This window comes from Salvelinus fontinalis, chromosome 18, assembly GCF_029448725.1.
Source record: "Salvelinus fontinalis isolate EN_2023a chromosome 18, ASM2944872v1, whole genome shotgun sequence".
In the NCBI taxonomy this organism is placed as follows: Eukaryota; Metazoa; Chordata; class Actinopteri; order Salmoniformes; family Salmonidae; genus Salvelinus; species Salvelinus fontinalis.
In genome coordinates this window covers 23,941,269-23,957,788 of record NC_074682.1, presented here as the reverse complement: position 1 = coordinate 23,957,788, position 16,520 = coordinate 23,941,269, and the positions used below count along the sequence as shown (strand labels likewise).

General features: G+C 41.5%; 1 protein-coding gene across 1 annotated transcript in view; it reads right to left on the bottom strand.

Annotated features, from left to right (window-relative positions):
- The window catches only part of LOC129815184 (multiple epidermal growth factor-like domains protein 6), an 89,018-nt gene that overhangs the window by 55,193 nt on the left and 17,305 nt on the right, over nt 1–16,520 (bottom strand). The window contains exon 4 of the mRNA XM_055868678.1: nt 12,833–12,946. Coding sequence (XP_055724653.1) covers nt 12,833–12,946 — 114 coding nt within the window. The remainder of the gene's footprint in view (nt 1–12,832; nt 12,947–16,520) is intronic.

Here is a 16,520-nt window from a genome sequence, read left to right as displayed (position 1 = left end):
TGTTTTGTGCAACACAGACCTGCACAATGTGCCGTAACAGTGAACAACACGAACACTCCTTAATTCTTGATTCATGTGGTCTTGAGTTGACGTACCCTACAGTACCTACGCTCTCAAACGGCAACTCCAATCAGTCCCGTTCATCCTGTTATAAGTGTAATGGTCTGGCCCTTAGAAGTGCCTCTCATGTCAGTCATGTATCCTTAATTCTATGACCAGTCAATAGCACGGGTGCCCTGCATGCCTGGCATGCTTTGAAGCAAAGCTACTGTACGGAGTGGCAGATAGCCTAGTGGTTAGAGCATTGGACTAGTAACCGAAAGGTTGCAAGATCGAATCCCGGAAACTGACAAGGTAAAAATCTGTTGTTCTTCCCCTGAACAAGGCAGTTAACCCACTGTTCCTTGGCTGTCATTGAAAATAAGAATTTGTTCTTAACTGACTTGCCCTAAAAAAAAAAAAAAAACATTACAGAATGATGATAATGATTATCCCCACCACCACAAACAGTATCTGGAGCTGGTTGGCCCACTTGACATTGTGGGCCAACCATGACTCCGAGCCCAGCCAAAACATGAGCTCCTGGTCATTAAATCATTTACACACAAAGGCAAAAAACACAATTATCACTCAATGAAACAAGGGTTTCACTGGGGCATTTCACAGTTAGGGGCCATGACATGATCTAGAGACATAACAAACAATTAACTGGATCTCTAGATAGTATATTGGCTGTTTCTTCGAGCCAATTCTCTTGTTCACCACTATGTGTCTTCCCTCTTTCCACGTCATCATCACAGTATACACTTTTCCTATTAAAAACACTGACATAAACTGAGTGTACAAAACATTAGAAACTCTTTCCAAAACATAAGACTGACCAGGTGAATCCAGGTAAAATAAATTATCCCTTATTGATGTCACCTGTTAAATCCACTTCAATCAGTGTAGATGAAGGGGAGGAGACAGGTTAAAGAAGGAATTTGTGGATTGTGTTTGGCTTGTGTCATTCAGAGGGTGAAAGGGCAAGACAAAATATTTACGTACCTTTGAACGGGGTATGGTAGTAGGTGCCAGGCGCACCAGTTTGAGTGTGTTAAGAACTGCAATGTTGCTGTTGTTTTTTTTACACTCAACAGTTTCCCTTGTGCATCAAGAATGGTCCACCACCCAAAGGACATCCAGCCAACTTGACACAACCGTGAGAAGGATTGGAGTCAACATGGGCCAGCATCCCTGTGGAACGCTTTCGACACCTTGTATTGTCCATGCCCCGACAAATTGAGGCTGTTCTGAATATATATTAGGAAATTGTTCCTAATGTTTTGTACACTCAGTGTCTTTTGAGTTTTCTAGATGACTCGAATGTTACCATTAACACCAGTGAATGGCAGCTTAAGTAGCACTTAAAAGGCAGTTAAAGTCTGATAGTGTTTTTATAGGACACAGAGCATTATTGTGTGTTCAGAGGCCAGATGTTGGCTCTGATGAAAATGTCTGCCAGGAGTCTGAAAGCCCTGGAAGCTCTGTATGTATCCCAGAGGGCACCACTTGCCTGGCGTTGACAGACTTGGCATAGTATATACAGTACCAGTCAAAAGACACAGACACAGCTACTCATTCAAGGGTTTTTCTTTATTTCTTCTATTTTCTACATTGTAGAATAGTAGTTAAGACATCACAACTATGAAATAACACATATAGAATCATGTAGTAACCAAATAATTGTTAAACTGATCAAAATATATTTTAGATTTTAGATTCTTCAAAGTAGTCACCCTTTGCCTTGATAACAGCTTTGCACACTCTGGCATTCTCTCAACCAGCTTCATGAGGAATGCTTTTCCAACAGTTTTGAAGGTGTTCAGCACATGCTGAGCACTTGTTGGCTGCTTTTCCTTCACTCTGTGGTCCAACTTATCCCAAACCATTTCAATTGGTATGAGTTTGGGTGATTGTGGAGGCCAGTTCATCTGATGCAGCACTCCATCACTCTCCTTGGTCAAATAGCCCTTAAACAGCCTGGAGATGTGTTTAAGGTCATTGTCCTGTTGAAAAACAAATGATAGTCCCACTAAGCACAAACCAGATGGGATGGCGGATCGCTGCAGAATGCTATGGTAATTCCATGCTGGTTAAGTGTGCCTTGAAATCTAAATAAATGACAGACAGTGTCACCAGCAATGCACTCCCACACCATCACACCTCCTCCTCCATGCCTCGCGGTAGGAACCACACAGGCGAAGATCATCCATTCACCTATTCTGTGTGTCTCACAAAGACACAGTGGTTGAAACCAAAAATCAAAAAATTGGACCCATCAGACCAAAGGCCAGATTTCCACCTGTCTAATGTCCATTGCTCATGTTTCTTGGCCCAAGCAAGTCTCTTCTTATTATTAGTGTCCTTAAGTAGTAGTTTCTTTGCAGCAATTTGTCCATGAAGTCCTGATTCACCAGTCTCCTCTGAACAGTTGATGTTTAGATGGGTCTGTTACTTGAACTCTGTGAAGCATTTATTTGAGCTGCAATTTCTGAGGCTGGTAACTCTAATGAACTTATCCTCTGCAGCAGAGGTAACTCTGGGTCTTCCTTTCCTGTGGCGGTCCTCATGAAAGCCAGTTTCATCATAGCGCTTGATGGTTTTTCCGACTGCACTTGAAGACACTTTCAAAGTTCTTCAATCTTCATGTCTTAAACCTCTCTGGGATAGGTGGGACATTAGCGTCCCACCTGGCCAAAATCCAGTGAAAATGCAGAGCGCCAAATTCAAATAAATTACTATAAAGAATTTACCTTCATGAAATCACACATGCAATACACCAAATTAAGGCTACACTTGTTGTGAATCCAGCCAACGTGTCAGAATTCATAAAGGATTTACGGCGAAAGCAAACAATGCTATTATCTGAGGATAGCACCCCAGCAAACAAACACAGACAATCATATTTCAACCCTCCAGGTGAGACACAAAATGCAGAAATAAAGATATAATTCATGCCTTACCTTTGACGAGCTTCTTCTGTTGGCACTCCAATATGTCCCATAAACATCACAACTGGTCTTTTTGTTCGATTAATTCCGTCGATATATATCCAAAATGTCCATTTATTTGGCGCGTTTGATCCAGGAAAACACCGGTTCCAACTCGCGCAACATGGCGCAAAATTTCTCATAGGTTACCTGTAAGCTTTGTCCAAATATTTCAAAGTACTTTCCGAATACAACTTTAGGTATTTTTTAACGTAAATATTAGATGAAATTTAAGACGGGACATACTGTGTTCAATACCGGAGGAAAATAAAGTGGAGAGTGCGTTTCAGGTCACGCACCTCTATTAAAGAGTACACTTCTCCCTACTCTCGTTCTGAACAGTGCTACTTCTTCATGTCTCAAAGGAAAAACCTCAACCAATTTCTAACGACGGTTGATATCCAGTGGAAGCGATAGGAACTGCAAGAAAGTCGCTTAGAAATCTGGATTCCCAATGAAAATCCATTGAAAAGAGAGTGACCTCAAAAAAAATATTCTGAATGGTTTGTCCTCGGGGTTTCGCCTGCCAAATAAGTTCTGTTATACTCACAGACATGATTCAAACAGTTTTAGAAACTTCAGAGTGTTTTCTATCCAAATACACTAATAATATGCATATCATAGCTTCTGGGCCTGAGTAGCAGGCAGTTTACTTTGGACACGCTTTTCATCCGGACGTCAAATACTGCCCCCATCCCAAAGAAGTTAAAGTAATGACGGACTGTCGTTTCTCTTTGCTTATTTGAGCTGTTATTGCCATAATATGGACTTGGTCTTTTACCAAATAGGGCTATCTTCTGTATACCACCCCTACCTTGTCACAACACAACTGATTGGCTCAAATGTATTAAGAAGGAAAAAAATTCCACAAATTAACTTTTAACAAGGCACACCTGTTAACTGAAATGCATTCCAGGTGACTACCTCATGAAGCTGGTTGAGAGAATGCCAAGAGTGCAAAGCTGTCATCAAGGCAAAGGATGGCTACTCTGAAGAATCTAAAATACAAAATATACTTTGATTTGTTTAACACTTTTTTGGTTACTCCATGATTCCACATGTGTTATTTAATAGTTGTGATGTCTTCACTATTATTCTACAACTTTGAAAATAGTAAAAATAAAGAAAAACCCTGGAATTAGTGGGTGTGTCCAAACTTTTTACTGGTACTGTATATATGTACCTATATATATATATATATATACAGTTGAAGTCGGAAGTTTACATACACTTAGGTTGGAGTCATTAAAACTCGTTTTTCAACCACTCCACAATTGTCTTGTTAACAAACTAGAATTTTGGCAAGTCGGTTAGGACATCTACTTTGTGCATGACTCAAGTAATTTTTCCAACAATTGTTTCCAGACAGATTGTTTCACTTATAATTCACTGTATCACAATTCCAGTGGGTCAGAAATTTACATACACTAAGTTGACTGTGCCTTTAAACAGCTTGGAAAATTCCAGAAAATTATGTCATGGCTTTAGAGGTTTCTGATAGGCTAATTGACATCATTTGTACCTGTGGATGTATTTCAAGGCCTACCTTCAAACTCAGTGCCTCTTTGCTCGACATCATGGGAAAATCAAAAGAAATCAGCCAAGACCTCAGAAAAAAAAATGGACCTCCATAAGTCTGGTTCATCCTTGGGAGCAATTTCCAAACGCCTGTATAACAAGTATAAACACCATGGGACCACGCAGCTGTCATACCGCTCAGGAAGGAGACACGTTGTGTCCTAGAGATTAATGTATTTTGGTGCGAAAAGTGCAAATCAATCCCAGAACAACAGCAAAGGACCTTGTGAAGATGCTGGAGAAAACAGGTGTGAAAGTATCTATATCCACAGTAAAACGAGTCCTATAACGACATAACCACAGCTCCAAAACCACCATAAAAAAGCCGGACCACGGTTTGCAACTGCACATGGGGACAAAGATCAGACTTTTGGAGAAATGTCCTCTGGTCTGTTGAAACAAAAATAGAACTTTTGGCCATAATGACCATCGTTATGTTTGGAGGAAAAAGGGGGAGGGTTGCAAGCCAAAGAACACCATCCAAACCGTGAAGCACGGGGGTGGCAGCATTCTGTTGTGGGGGTGCTTTGCTGCAGGAGGGACTGGTGCACTTCACCAAATAGATGGCATCATGAGGTAGGGAAATAATGTGGATATATTGAAGCAACATCTCAAGACATCAGTCAGGAAGTTAAAGCTTGGTAGCAAATGGGTCTTCCAAATGGACAATGACCCAAAGCATACTTCCAAAGTTGTGGAAAATGGCTTAAGGACAACAAAGTCAAGGTATTGGAGTGGCCATCACAAAGCCCTGACCTCAACCGTATAGAAAATTTGTGGGCAAAACTGAAAAAGCGTGTGTGAGCAAGAAGGCCGACAAACCTGACTCAGTTACACCAGCTCTGTCAGGAGGAATGGGCCAAAATGTACCCAACTTATTGTGGTAAGCTTATGGAAGGCTACCCGACACGTTTGACCCAAGTTAAACAATTTAAAGGCAATGCTACCAAATACTAATTGAGTGTATTTAAACTTCTGACCCACTGGGAATGTGATGAAAGGCTAAGATGTATGTAAACTTTCGACTTCAACTGCACACACACACACACACACACACACACACACACACACACACACACACACACACACACACACACAAATTGCACCAACTGACACTGTCCACAAGGGGATATAGGGCTTCGGGTGGAGCATAATTGGACTGACTGAAGAGTTAGTTAATATATTAGTTAGTTAGTTAAAATATTTTCAGCTGACATTTTTTTATGTTTGTTTATGGCCAACGGTTTTTGTATGACACAACTAGGTAAATACCTGATTATTTTTGCAAATGATGGTTTCACATTCATTCATTTAATTAATCCAGCTGGCCGATCAAAAAGTGATGAACCATTATTTTCCAAACATTCCGTTCCAAGCAGAACCCCTATTTATTTTGTTCCATTCCAACCAGCATAATAAACGGAACTGGTTAGAACCCCAAAAGTAATGGACATATAGTTCCTTTTTGTCATTTATTTTTTTTACCCACAAAATCAACCTCATTTTTACATTCTGAAGTTTGCCATAGCTTCCCAGAACAGATGAGCCAGTCATGTGTTTGTTTGTAAATAGTGGGAGCAGGTGAGTCCAGCTGCGTATTGACAGTGTTGTGTTTTATATTGAAAGTCAACCGTGTTTTTCAATAGAGTGATCAGGGACGTGCAACTATACTTTCCCTTCCCAGAAAATACATTAGTGCAACACATTCAGACGAAAATAGCTTAAATTTCATAGCAACGCTATTTGGCTGGCAGCCACACAAGTAAATGAGCTAACAATGAAAAAGCAAGGTATCTTTTTAGAATGTTCATCGTATAAATAATGTAGCCAGCTACATTTCCTAATGTTTTGCTTAAAGTTCATCTTGAATTTTACCAAAGAAAAGTAGGTTGGCTACACTGAGAAAAGTACCGGAGAAAAGTAGCTCCACATCAGTCAGAGCGCTGTCTGCTGATAGAAGCCAGTTTGTGAATTCTCATCTGAGTAGAGAAGTGCAACAGAAGCATTTTAGATATTTCCTATGTGTTTTATATTTTTTCCTGCATAAAAAATGAATTCTGTGTTAACGCGACACCTAAGTTTAACTTGCTAGTTATCTAGCCTACCTGATTAAACAAAGGTGAAATAAATAAAATAAAAAATAAAAAGTGTATTACTATCATCATTAGGAATATTTTTGGAAGAAAAAGAACAAACGGTTCTCAAGATTTCAGAATAAAAGTTATATCCTGGAACACTAGAGATCCCGTTCGTTCCCGGTTCTGTTTCCGTTTCTCAAAAAAGTATGTTATTTTTCAGTTTTCGACAGTTCTGTTCCCTGAACCGTTTCCAACCCCTGATGTAAGCGATCAGAAGTGGTTCTGACAGGTAACGTTTATGTTAGCATTATGTGGCACCAATGGATGTAAAAATAATGATATGTGTTTGATGCACATGTTTAATGTAAAAATTACTATGATGACTGTCATCATCCACTGCCACAGGGCATCATAGTAATGTTTACACTAAACATGTACATTAAGCAATGCTAAATATATATACTGTAGTACAATAGAACTGGAACTGCAAAACACACATCTGCCACAGCAGACTTGTATTGAGAGTGGAACACCACTAAATAGTCCCCTCAATACAGAAACACACCACACTGACAAACACAGAGGAACCACAACGCAACAGGCAACAGAGAATCACATCCCACCGCACGCCATCGCATGCCAAAGGAAGGAATTCACAGACAAAATGCTGAGAGGAAGAGACAGTACGCTGAGTGAATCTCAGTACAGAGTGTTGGTATGCATCAGGCAACACAACACTTGTATCCCGCAACAATGTTTCTCAGCTTATGTGTGAACATGTGATGACACAAAGTGCACCAGTCTGACAGTTCTGAGAAAGCATGATCACCACAACAGAAACTTGAATCATAATAACAGCCTGCAAACAGGACACAGGATAGTATCCACCAGGGGCGCAACTTTGGTTTAGAAGTGGGGGGACATCCAGTCGGATAAACACTCCAAACATCTTACCCGACTGCTCGAAGGCGTCCACATGGTCCTAAAGCACACCATTGCCTCATTTTGTATCACATTCCAAAGATAAAACTGGGTGGGACAAAAATGCAATTTCAGAATATGAGGGGGACATCCCCCATCCCCAGGGAAAGTTGCGCCCCTGGTATCCACACAAGCACCATGGCTCTTATTTCTTATCTTGTATTGGATGCCTATTCTGGATAGTGTCAGAATTGCAAACACGACATGGTGCTGTAGGAGGACTACCATGGGTCTCTACGTAAGTGAATTACAGAAACAGACAGCCATTATTGAACAGAGACATCTATTGGAAGTGTCATGTTATGGTCCCTTCTCAAATGGGCCATATTGTGTAACCTCAGCCTGTACTGTCTTTGCCTGCTAGGCCTGTAGCTGTCATTAGGACCTGTAAAAGTCCAGTGCTGAACTACACATGTCAAGAGTTTCATCTATTTTCACATTTGTGTTTTTTCATCAGTAATGATTGCTTATGGGTACCTTCATGTGTGTCTAAAATAGTACTGCTCTCATATTGTTTTATAATAGATTTTAGATTAAGATTTTTGATGCAAAACACTATACATCAATTGTTTAGCTGGAATGGAATGTTGGTATCCTGTACATATGACTGCGATATGTGGTTGTCTCACCTAGATCTGAAGATGAATGCACTAACAGTAAGTCGCTCTGGATAAGAGCATCTGCTAAATGACAAATGTAAATATACAGATACAGATACAGCTCTAATACTGCTGTATTTATTCATTTAATAAACATGTTTTTTAAATATTGATGTCACAAATGTATAATTTGTACAGTTCTTTATTAAAAATGTAGTTATTGTCACATTTGACTGTTTGTAACCTAAGACTACTACTTATTTCTCTGAGAGTGAGGTGGATACAGTTGAAGTCGGAAATTTACAATCAACTTAGCCAAATACATTTAAACTCAGATTTTCACAATTCCTGACATTTAATCCTCGTAAAAATTCCCAGTTTTAGGTCAGTTAGGATCATCACTTTATTTTAAGAATGTGAAATGAGAGAATTATTTATTTCAGCTTTTGTTTTTCTTTCATCACATTCCCAGTGGGTCAGAAGTTTACATACACTCAATTAGTATTTGGTAGAATTTCCTTTAAATTGTTTAACTTGAGTCAAACGTTTCAGGGAGCCTTCCACAAGCTTCCCACAATAAGTTGGATGTATTTTTGGCCCATTCCTCCTGACAAAGCTGGTGTAACTGAGTCAGGTTTGTCGGCCTCCTTGCTCGCACACGCTTTTTCAGTTCTGCCCAAAAATGTTCTATAGGGTTGAGGTCAGGGCTTTGTGATGGCCACTCCAATACCTTGACTTTGTTGTCCTTAAGCCATTTTACCATAACTTTGGAAGTATGCTTGGGGTCATTTTCCATTTGGAAGACCCATTTGCGACCAAGCTTTAACTTCCTGACTGATGTCTTGAGATGTTGCTTCAATACATCCACATAATTTCCCTACCTCATGATGCCATCTATTTGGTGAAGTGCACCAGTCCCTCCTGCAGAAAAGCACCCCCACAACATGATGCTGCCACCCCCATCATTCACGGTTGGAATGGCGTTCTTCGGCTTGCAAGCAGGACCCTTTTTCCTCCAAACATAACGATGGTCATTATGGCCAAACAGTTCTATTTTTGTTTCATCAGACTAGAGGACATTTCTCCAAAAAGTACAATCTTTGTCCCCTTGTGCAGTTGCAAACCGTAGTCTGGCTTTTTCATGTTGGTTTTGGAGCAGTAGCTTCTTCCTTGCTGAGCGGCCTTTCAGGTTATGTCGATATAGGACTTGTTTTACTGTGGATATAGATACTTTTGTACTTGTTTCCTCCAGCATCTTCACAAGGTCCTTTGCTGTTGTTCTGGGATTGATTTTCACTTTTCACACCAAAGTACGTTCATCTCTAGGAGACAGAAAGCGACAGAACTCCTTCCTGAGCGGTACGACGGCTGCGTGGTTCCATGGTGTTTATGCGTGCATACTATTGTTTGTACAGATGAACATGGTACCTTCAGGTGTTTGGAAATTGCTCCCAAGGATGAACCAGACTTGTGGAGGTCTACAATTTTTTTCTGAGGTCTTGGCTGATTTCTTTTGATTTTCCCATGATGTCAAGCAAAGAGGCACTGAGTTTGAAGATAGGCCTTGAAATACATCCACAGGTACACCTCCAATTGACTCAAATGATGTCAATTAGCCTATCAGAAGCCTCTAAAGCCATGACATCATTTTCTGGAATTTTCCAAGCTGTTTAAAGGCACAGTCAACTTAGTGTATTTTAACTTCTGACCCACTGAAATTGTGATACAGTGAATTATAAGTGAAACAATCTGTCTGTAAACAATTGTTGGAAAATTTACTTGTGTCGTGCACAAAGTAGATGTCCTAACCGACTTGCCAAAACTATAGTTTGCTAACAGGAATTTGTGGAGTGGTTGAAAAACGAGTTTTAATGACTTCAAATAAAGTGTATGTAAACTTCCGACTTCAACTGTATATAGCGTTTTGCAACAAAATTTGTTTATTTGTCTCTCTGAAAAATACATGCATGTCATTGAACAACCCCATGCCATGATTAGATAGTGAAAAAATCCCAATCTCTTTCATAAGTTCTTTAAAAAATAAAAGCTAATTTACCAACATTTCTGAAAATGGATATATAGCATTTTGGAAAGAAACTCTTCATGTAGAACTCCTGCCACTGTAGGGGTTGCTTTAGGTCAGCCAGAACCAATTGTGGTGCACGCACCTAGGCCAGTGGTCCATTCGGTGCCAATCACATGGCAATGTAACTGCCACTCCATTCATGGGCTAATAGCCTAATAGTAGGACGGGGGTCTTCTGCATAACTGTCCGCCAGCTACAGTAGGCCCCTGGGTGCACATTGACGACAGCTATCACTCACCACCCTGAACAATGGCGGCAAGTCTTTATGTGTGTGTGAGGAAGGGGAGGAAGGGGAGCTGGAGGGGGGATAGCTAGCTAGCTGCTGGTGTCTCCTCTGACGTTAAACAGAGAGGCTGACAGACAGAGAGAGAGAGCAGCAGGGGACCCCCAGTGAGTCCCTGTGAATGGCCTGAGTTGATTATTTCCTGATGTTTAACCCTCCCTCTGTCCTTCAAAAGACGGATCAGCAGGGGCAAGGCAAGCGACATGCTGCTTCACACCAGACTAACCATTTACTCATACATCCAACACACAAAGTACACACTCTCCAGTCTTATCTACCATTCCATTCCAGTGTTTAATCGCTATATTGTAATTACTTCACCACCATGGCCTATTTATTGCCTTACCTCCCTTATCCTACCTCATTTGCACACACTGTATATATACTTTTTCTACTGTATTATTGACTGTATGTTTGTTTATTCCATGTATAACTCTGTGTTGTTGTATGTGTTGAACTGCTCTGCTTAATCTTGGCCAGGTTGCAGTTATAAATGAGAACTTGTTCTCAACTAGCCTACCTGGTTAAATAAAGGTGAAATATATATATTTTTAAATGAGGGCCCCTCACAGTCTGCAACCTTGTTCTCAGAGCTGAGGAGTAAAAAAACGTCTGGCCATCACAGAGATAGGAGAGACACTAAGCAGTGAGTGTATTTCAGTGAAATCACAGAACACGGCTGAGCTCAGAATAGCTTGATCAAACAAAGAGACAGAGCAGGTTGAAAGATGGGATTTGGATTGTCTGCCTTTTCCAGGATCATTTTCACAAAGGAGTCAGGTCTTCAGCAGCAGGCTCTCCTTTCTCTGTCAGGTGGCTGTGGAGTGAGAACCCTGGGATAAAGGGAGCAGGGCTGGAGGAGGGCTGGGTCCTCGCCTCCACACTTCATCCCATAATACATCATGTCTGTCAGCGAGGTATGCGTTCTCACCACAGCCCTCTGGGATGCAGAGTCCAGGTCTGACTAACGGATGAGCAGCTACAGGGAGGATCACAGGAGGCCTGCATCTCCTCTCACACTGAACAACCACATCAAAGCACATAGATGTCTATGCTGTACTGGGACTTTTCACTGTTCTTTAGATACAATTTAGCTGTGACCACTATGTAGAATGTTAACCCTGGACCCTTAAAGACCTTTGAGAGGTCATCTTACTCCTCCTACCAAGCAGCATATCTCAATGGGCTTTGAATACAGCGTGTGCGTGTGTGCGTGCCCTGTATATTCCACAGACCACCTCAGTCCCTCTCAGCCCTGTGACAGCACCCACCAAATGGTCTCCAGCTGTGCTCACACCTCATTGAGAATGTGTGTTCCCAGAGTCTCCAGCTTAAGCAGACAGACAGATGGAAGCTATCAGATCAGCCATTGTAGACAGCTTGCAGTAAGTATATCAGTACTGGACCTGCCCCTACAGAGGAAAGCCCTGTGTGATTGTCATCTGTTGTTGGCGTGTTTAACATCTTGTGAGAGAGCTGTGAGATCCCAGACAGACTGGGCTGGGTCTTGTTAGGGCACTTCATAAAGGGGACTCCTATTGTTCTGCACTTCCTGTACCTTTGAACTTGGGGGAGTGCCGATGTTGGCCACCAATCTAGGGTGTCTGAGAAGCCCTGGACTGTATGAGAGACAGGCGACTCTGGTGAAAGCCAAGCTCTTGAAGGAATTTCCTGTCGTGCGTAGTGGTCAGAAAAACAACAACATCCTCCGCTCTAACGCACTGCTTCAACGGCTTGACTTCCACACTGCTGATGATAACATCATGGCAACATGGCAACTGTTGATGTAAGGAGATTCCCATTCATTCGTAGGGAAATGTGATCACTCAAGTTGAGTTCAGTGAGAATGCGAAGAGATTGGGTTGATATAATAACACTTATCTGAGGTAGAATAAACAGAAATGTGTTTTTAATCAATTGACAAACTGCTCTCTTTTTCAATCGATTTTCAGTTTCCCTGCTCATAAGATGCCTGCTCTACTTACTACTGCCTATTAATTCACTGTGTGTGAAGCACTGTTATTATAGCACAGTGTGATACTGTAAATGTTGTCTGCTAGTGATAAGGTAGAAGTAGTTCAACAGGGCTTGTATAATGGAAGTAGATGGAGGGGGGCCAGAGATACATACAGACACAGACAGGAACAGCAGGACATACTGTATGAACTACATTAAACAGATAGTGTTGTACTCACCATACTGGCAACTGGGCCCATTGAAGCCAGCAGGACAATCACAGAGCTGGGAGCTGGAGCGGGATCCCTGTCGACACTGGCCCCCGTTGAAGCACACGCCGTAGCTGCACACCGCTGGAGAACAGCACCGGGATGGGATGGACAGGGTGAGAGATGGAGAGAAAGAAAGAGAAGAGATGAGAGGAGCAGAAACACCTGGGTGCTGTCACAGGATGTCAACATTTACAGTCCAGGACAGTTTGACCTCATTCTATCAGGACCTTGTCAGCGCCCTGTTAACACCTGATTGCAAAGGGAATTTGATGCTCCTGATGTTACACAAACCACACTAAAAGGCTCCCTCCACCAGTTAGCTCCCTTTAAGAAGGAGGGTGGGTGTCAGGCACGTTGCCAGGTGAAAAACCCTTCATCTGAATGTTTTTTTGGGGGAATTGAATCAGCTGAGATGATTTATCCCTGAGTGAGAGAAACAAGCTACAGTACATCTCTGCTGAAGGACATACAGTAGTCAACCCCCATCTCTCTCTCACTGGCATGTGTAAGGATCTTACGCAAGAGCGTTCTCATGTAATACCATATGACCATCTATAAAAACTGGTATAGTAAGGTCACATAGCGATCTGCCTTGAAACTGAACATATGGCCCATGTCTCCACACAGACAAAGATCATGCATCCAGTACTATTAGTGTAAGATGAGGCAGAGAGCCACAGGGTGAATCGATCTAGGACAGAGAATGGTTAAATCGAGTTAAATCCCCAGAGTCAAATTCCTTCTCTCATTAAGACGTGTGAAATTTGTGGAATCTAGTCGGGGAATAAGAAAACACCTCAAACCACTGGGTAGCCTAGCCACGTGAATCCTGCACAGAGGTGTAGGCATCGCATTCCATACAGTCACATAACTCAAATCCTCTCTCTCCTTCACCTCCAAGCTAGTGTGTGTGTGTGTGTGTGTGTGTGTGTGTGTGTGTGTGTGTGTGTGTGTGTGTGTGTGTGTGTGTGTGTGTGTGTGTGTGTGTGTGTGTGTGTGTGCGCGTGCATGCGTTAAGCAGGGTGTAGTCTTAGAAGGATTGGCGCTTGTGTTTGCTCAAACCCATATTGGCACTGGCAGGAATTAGGCTCAGACAGAGATGTAAAATCACCTAATCATGGCAGGAATGCCCGCTCTCCTCCCATCCCTCCTCAGGTATAGAGATGTAGTGTCTACCAAAATGCATTTCATTGCTTATCTAATCCAATTGGCAACTGGAAGACCAATTCACAATCCCTTTCCTTTTTGAAGCCATATATGAGCCCGTTATTAGCAGTAACGACATAACAAACAAAGATCAGAGGTGGTGCACAGTTCAACATTAGCAATAAAAATGATTGACAAGATATTCAAGTTTTTTTTAAGCTACAACAAAAGGAGAAAAGTGTTTGGCAGTCTATAAATACCTTCCTCGAAAAACAATTATAACCAAATTAAATTAACATTCTGCCTAAGGATATGTCCAATATGTAATTGTATGTCGTGATCTCGACAGGTGGTTTCTCTAGCTATAGCTGCCGTGTGTCATAGAAACAGCAGCTCCTCTCAATTCTGGACAGCTTCATTTTGAACAGCCATTCATCTTACTCACATCCCACAGGTGGGTGACATCAGCAGGAGAGGAGACAGAGACGGGAAAATGGAAACAGAGCAATTCATCTAAAGAAAACAGATGGTTCTGTCACCGATCTCCATTGGAAGTACTGTAACCACTAGCAATGCAAGTTAGTAAGAGGCTGGCTCAGCAGACCTGGTGAGAACCTGCTGTGAAATCAATGACTGTATATCCCTGTAATCTAATCGTAAAGTGACTTTCATGTCCCCACACTCTGTTCTGCTGTATCTACAGTAGAGCGTACAGTAGGATTACTGCTGTTCTGACCAGGCTATGCGGTGCTGAGAGCAAAATTACATGACTATAGGAAGCTACAATATTTTATGTTTAACAAGTAGCCACTTCTTTAACGACCTGAGAAAACCACTGGCAAGGAAACAAGGGGTCAAACAAACCTGAAGTTTTCAAAATGCCACAAGGCAAACAAGGGGATTGTCTTTTTCCCCCTCCATAAATGGTAGACAGACTTTTTGGCAGCTAACTAGGGAGGGCATTTTTGGCCCTTGCTGCCCACTCCCTGCCCCTTACACTGCTTAATCTCCCTTGAAATAATTCCTTAACTTGCCGTGCAGTGTGGCGAACGGCGTAAGACTCACTCTCATCTGTCTCTGTGATTGCCTTCACTCTGTTACAAAGACACCTTGTCTAAGGGGATTAGTTGCTTCCACAGAGACAGAGGGCTCTATTTTCGCTAAGGAGGCGCAAGTGTAAAACTCACGTCAGTTTGCAATTTCGTCATGTAAAAACTGGCGCACTGGTATTTTCCAGCCCTGATGCCAGGTTCAGCAATTTACCTGTCTAACATCAGCTCGCTTACACTGAGGTGCGAAGGGTGGCAATCAGGGGTTGGAACCAGTTGAGGGAAAAGAAAATAACCGAAAACCAGAAAATAACAAAACATTTAGAGGAACAGAACCAGAACAGAAATAAAGTGATCGCTAGTGTTCCAGAACAGAAACGTTCTTTTCAAATCTTGAGACCCTGCACATATCTGACCAATTAAATACGTTTAACAACCAGCTTTCCTGTTCCATAGCAACCTGCTCTATCTGTGCTAATTATTGGGGTAAATTAGGATAAAATAATGAGCTAAATGTAAAAACAATGTTGATTTTACAGGTAATAAAAAAATTATGAAAAGGAACAATATGAACGGTTACTTTTTTGGAGTTCGAACGGATAAGAACGTTATTATGCTTGTCGGAACAGTGGAACGGAACCAAAAGAAATAGGGGTTCTGTTCAGAAAGGAACATTGGAAAATCATTTGGGTTCCAACCCCTGGTGCCAATAGTTGAGTTGTGACCCTAAAAACAAGCGCAAAAGTAACAATTTCGTGCAGTGCTAATTGGAAGTTTTAAGACCCATAAAAAGCAGGTCTTAACGGTAACACAGTTAATAATAGCATGGATTTTGAGAGCGGAGGCGCTGTCTATCCAGTCAGGACGTACAGTGCCAATGGTGCAGAAATGCACATTTTGTGCTGGTGAATCTCATATTTTGAAACAAACAAAAAACTATTGGTTTCCCCCCATTTTGTTTAATTTGATTAAAAACCAAGCATAGCCTACCCTGCCTGCCCACGGGGAGCAATTATGGTGCATGTAACTGTATTAAGCCTCTTAAAAAAAGGTGTTGTTTAGTTTTGATTTGAATTATACAGTCTTTCTAGGCCTTATCAATAGTCTACTGAATTTAATTGTGCTTATTGACTACATTTGGCATGTCCATGTCCAGACTATAATTTACAGTAGGCCTAGGCCATATATCAGTGTGAATGCTATAGCCCGTGTTTAATAAAGTATTTCCATATTGAAGAAAAGCAATTACAACAATGTAGACTGCAAACATGTTCAATATATTTAGCAAATATGGGGCAGGCTATTTAACGAACTAGGCTATAATGGTCTAACATTAGAATCAGAGTTGATGACAACGCAATGCCTAAAAGACCATAAATTTATAACTTGAAGCAACTACATAATTAGCTATGGAGCATGTTCTGATTGTCCAGTGAGGGGCCAAGCCTAACACACCCACA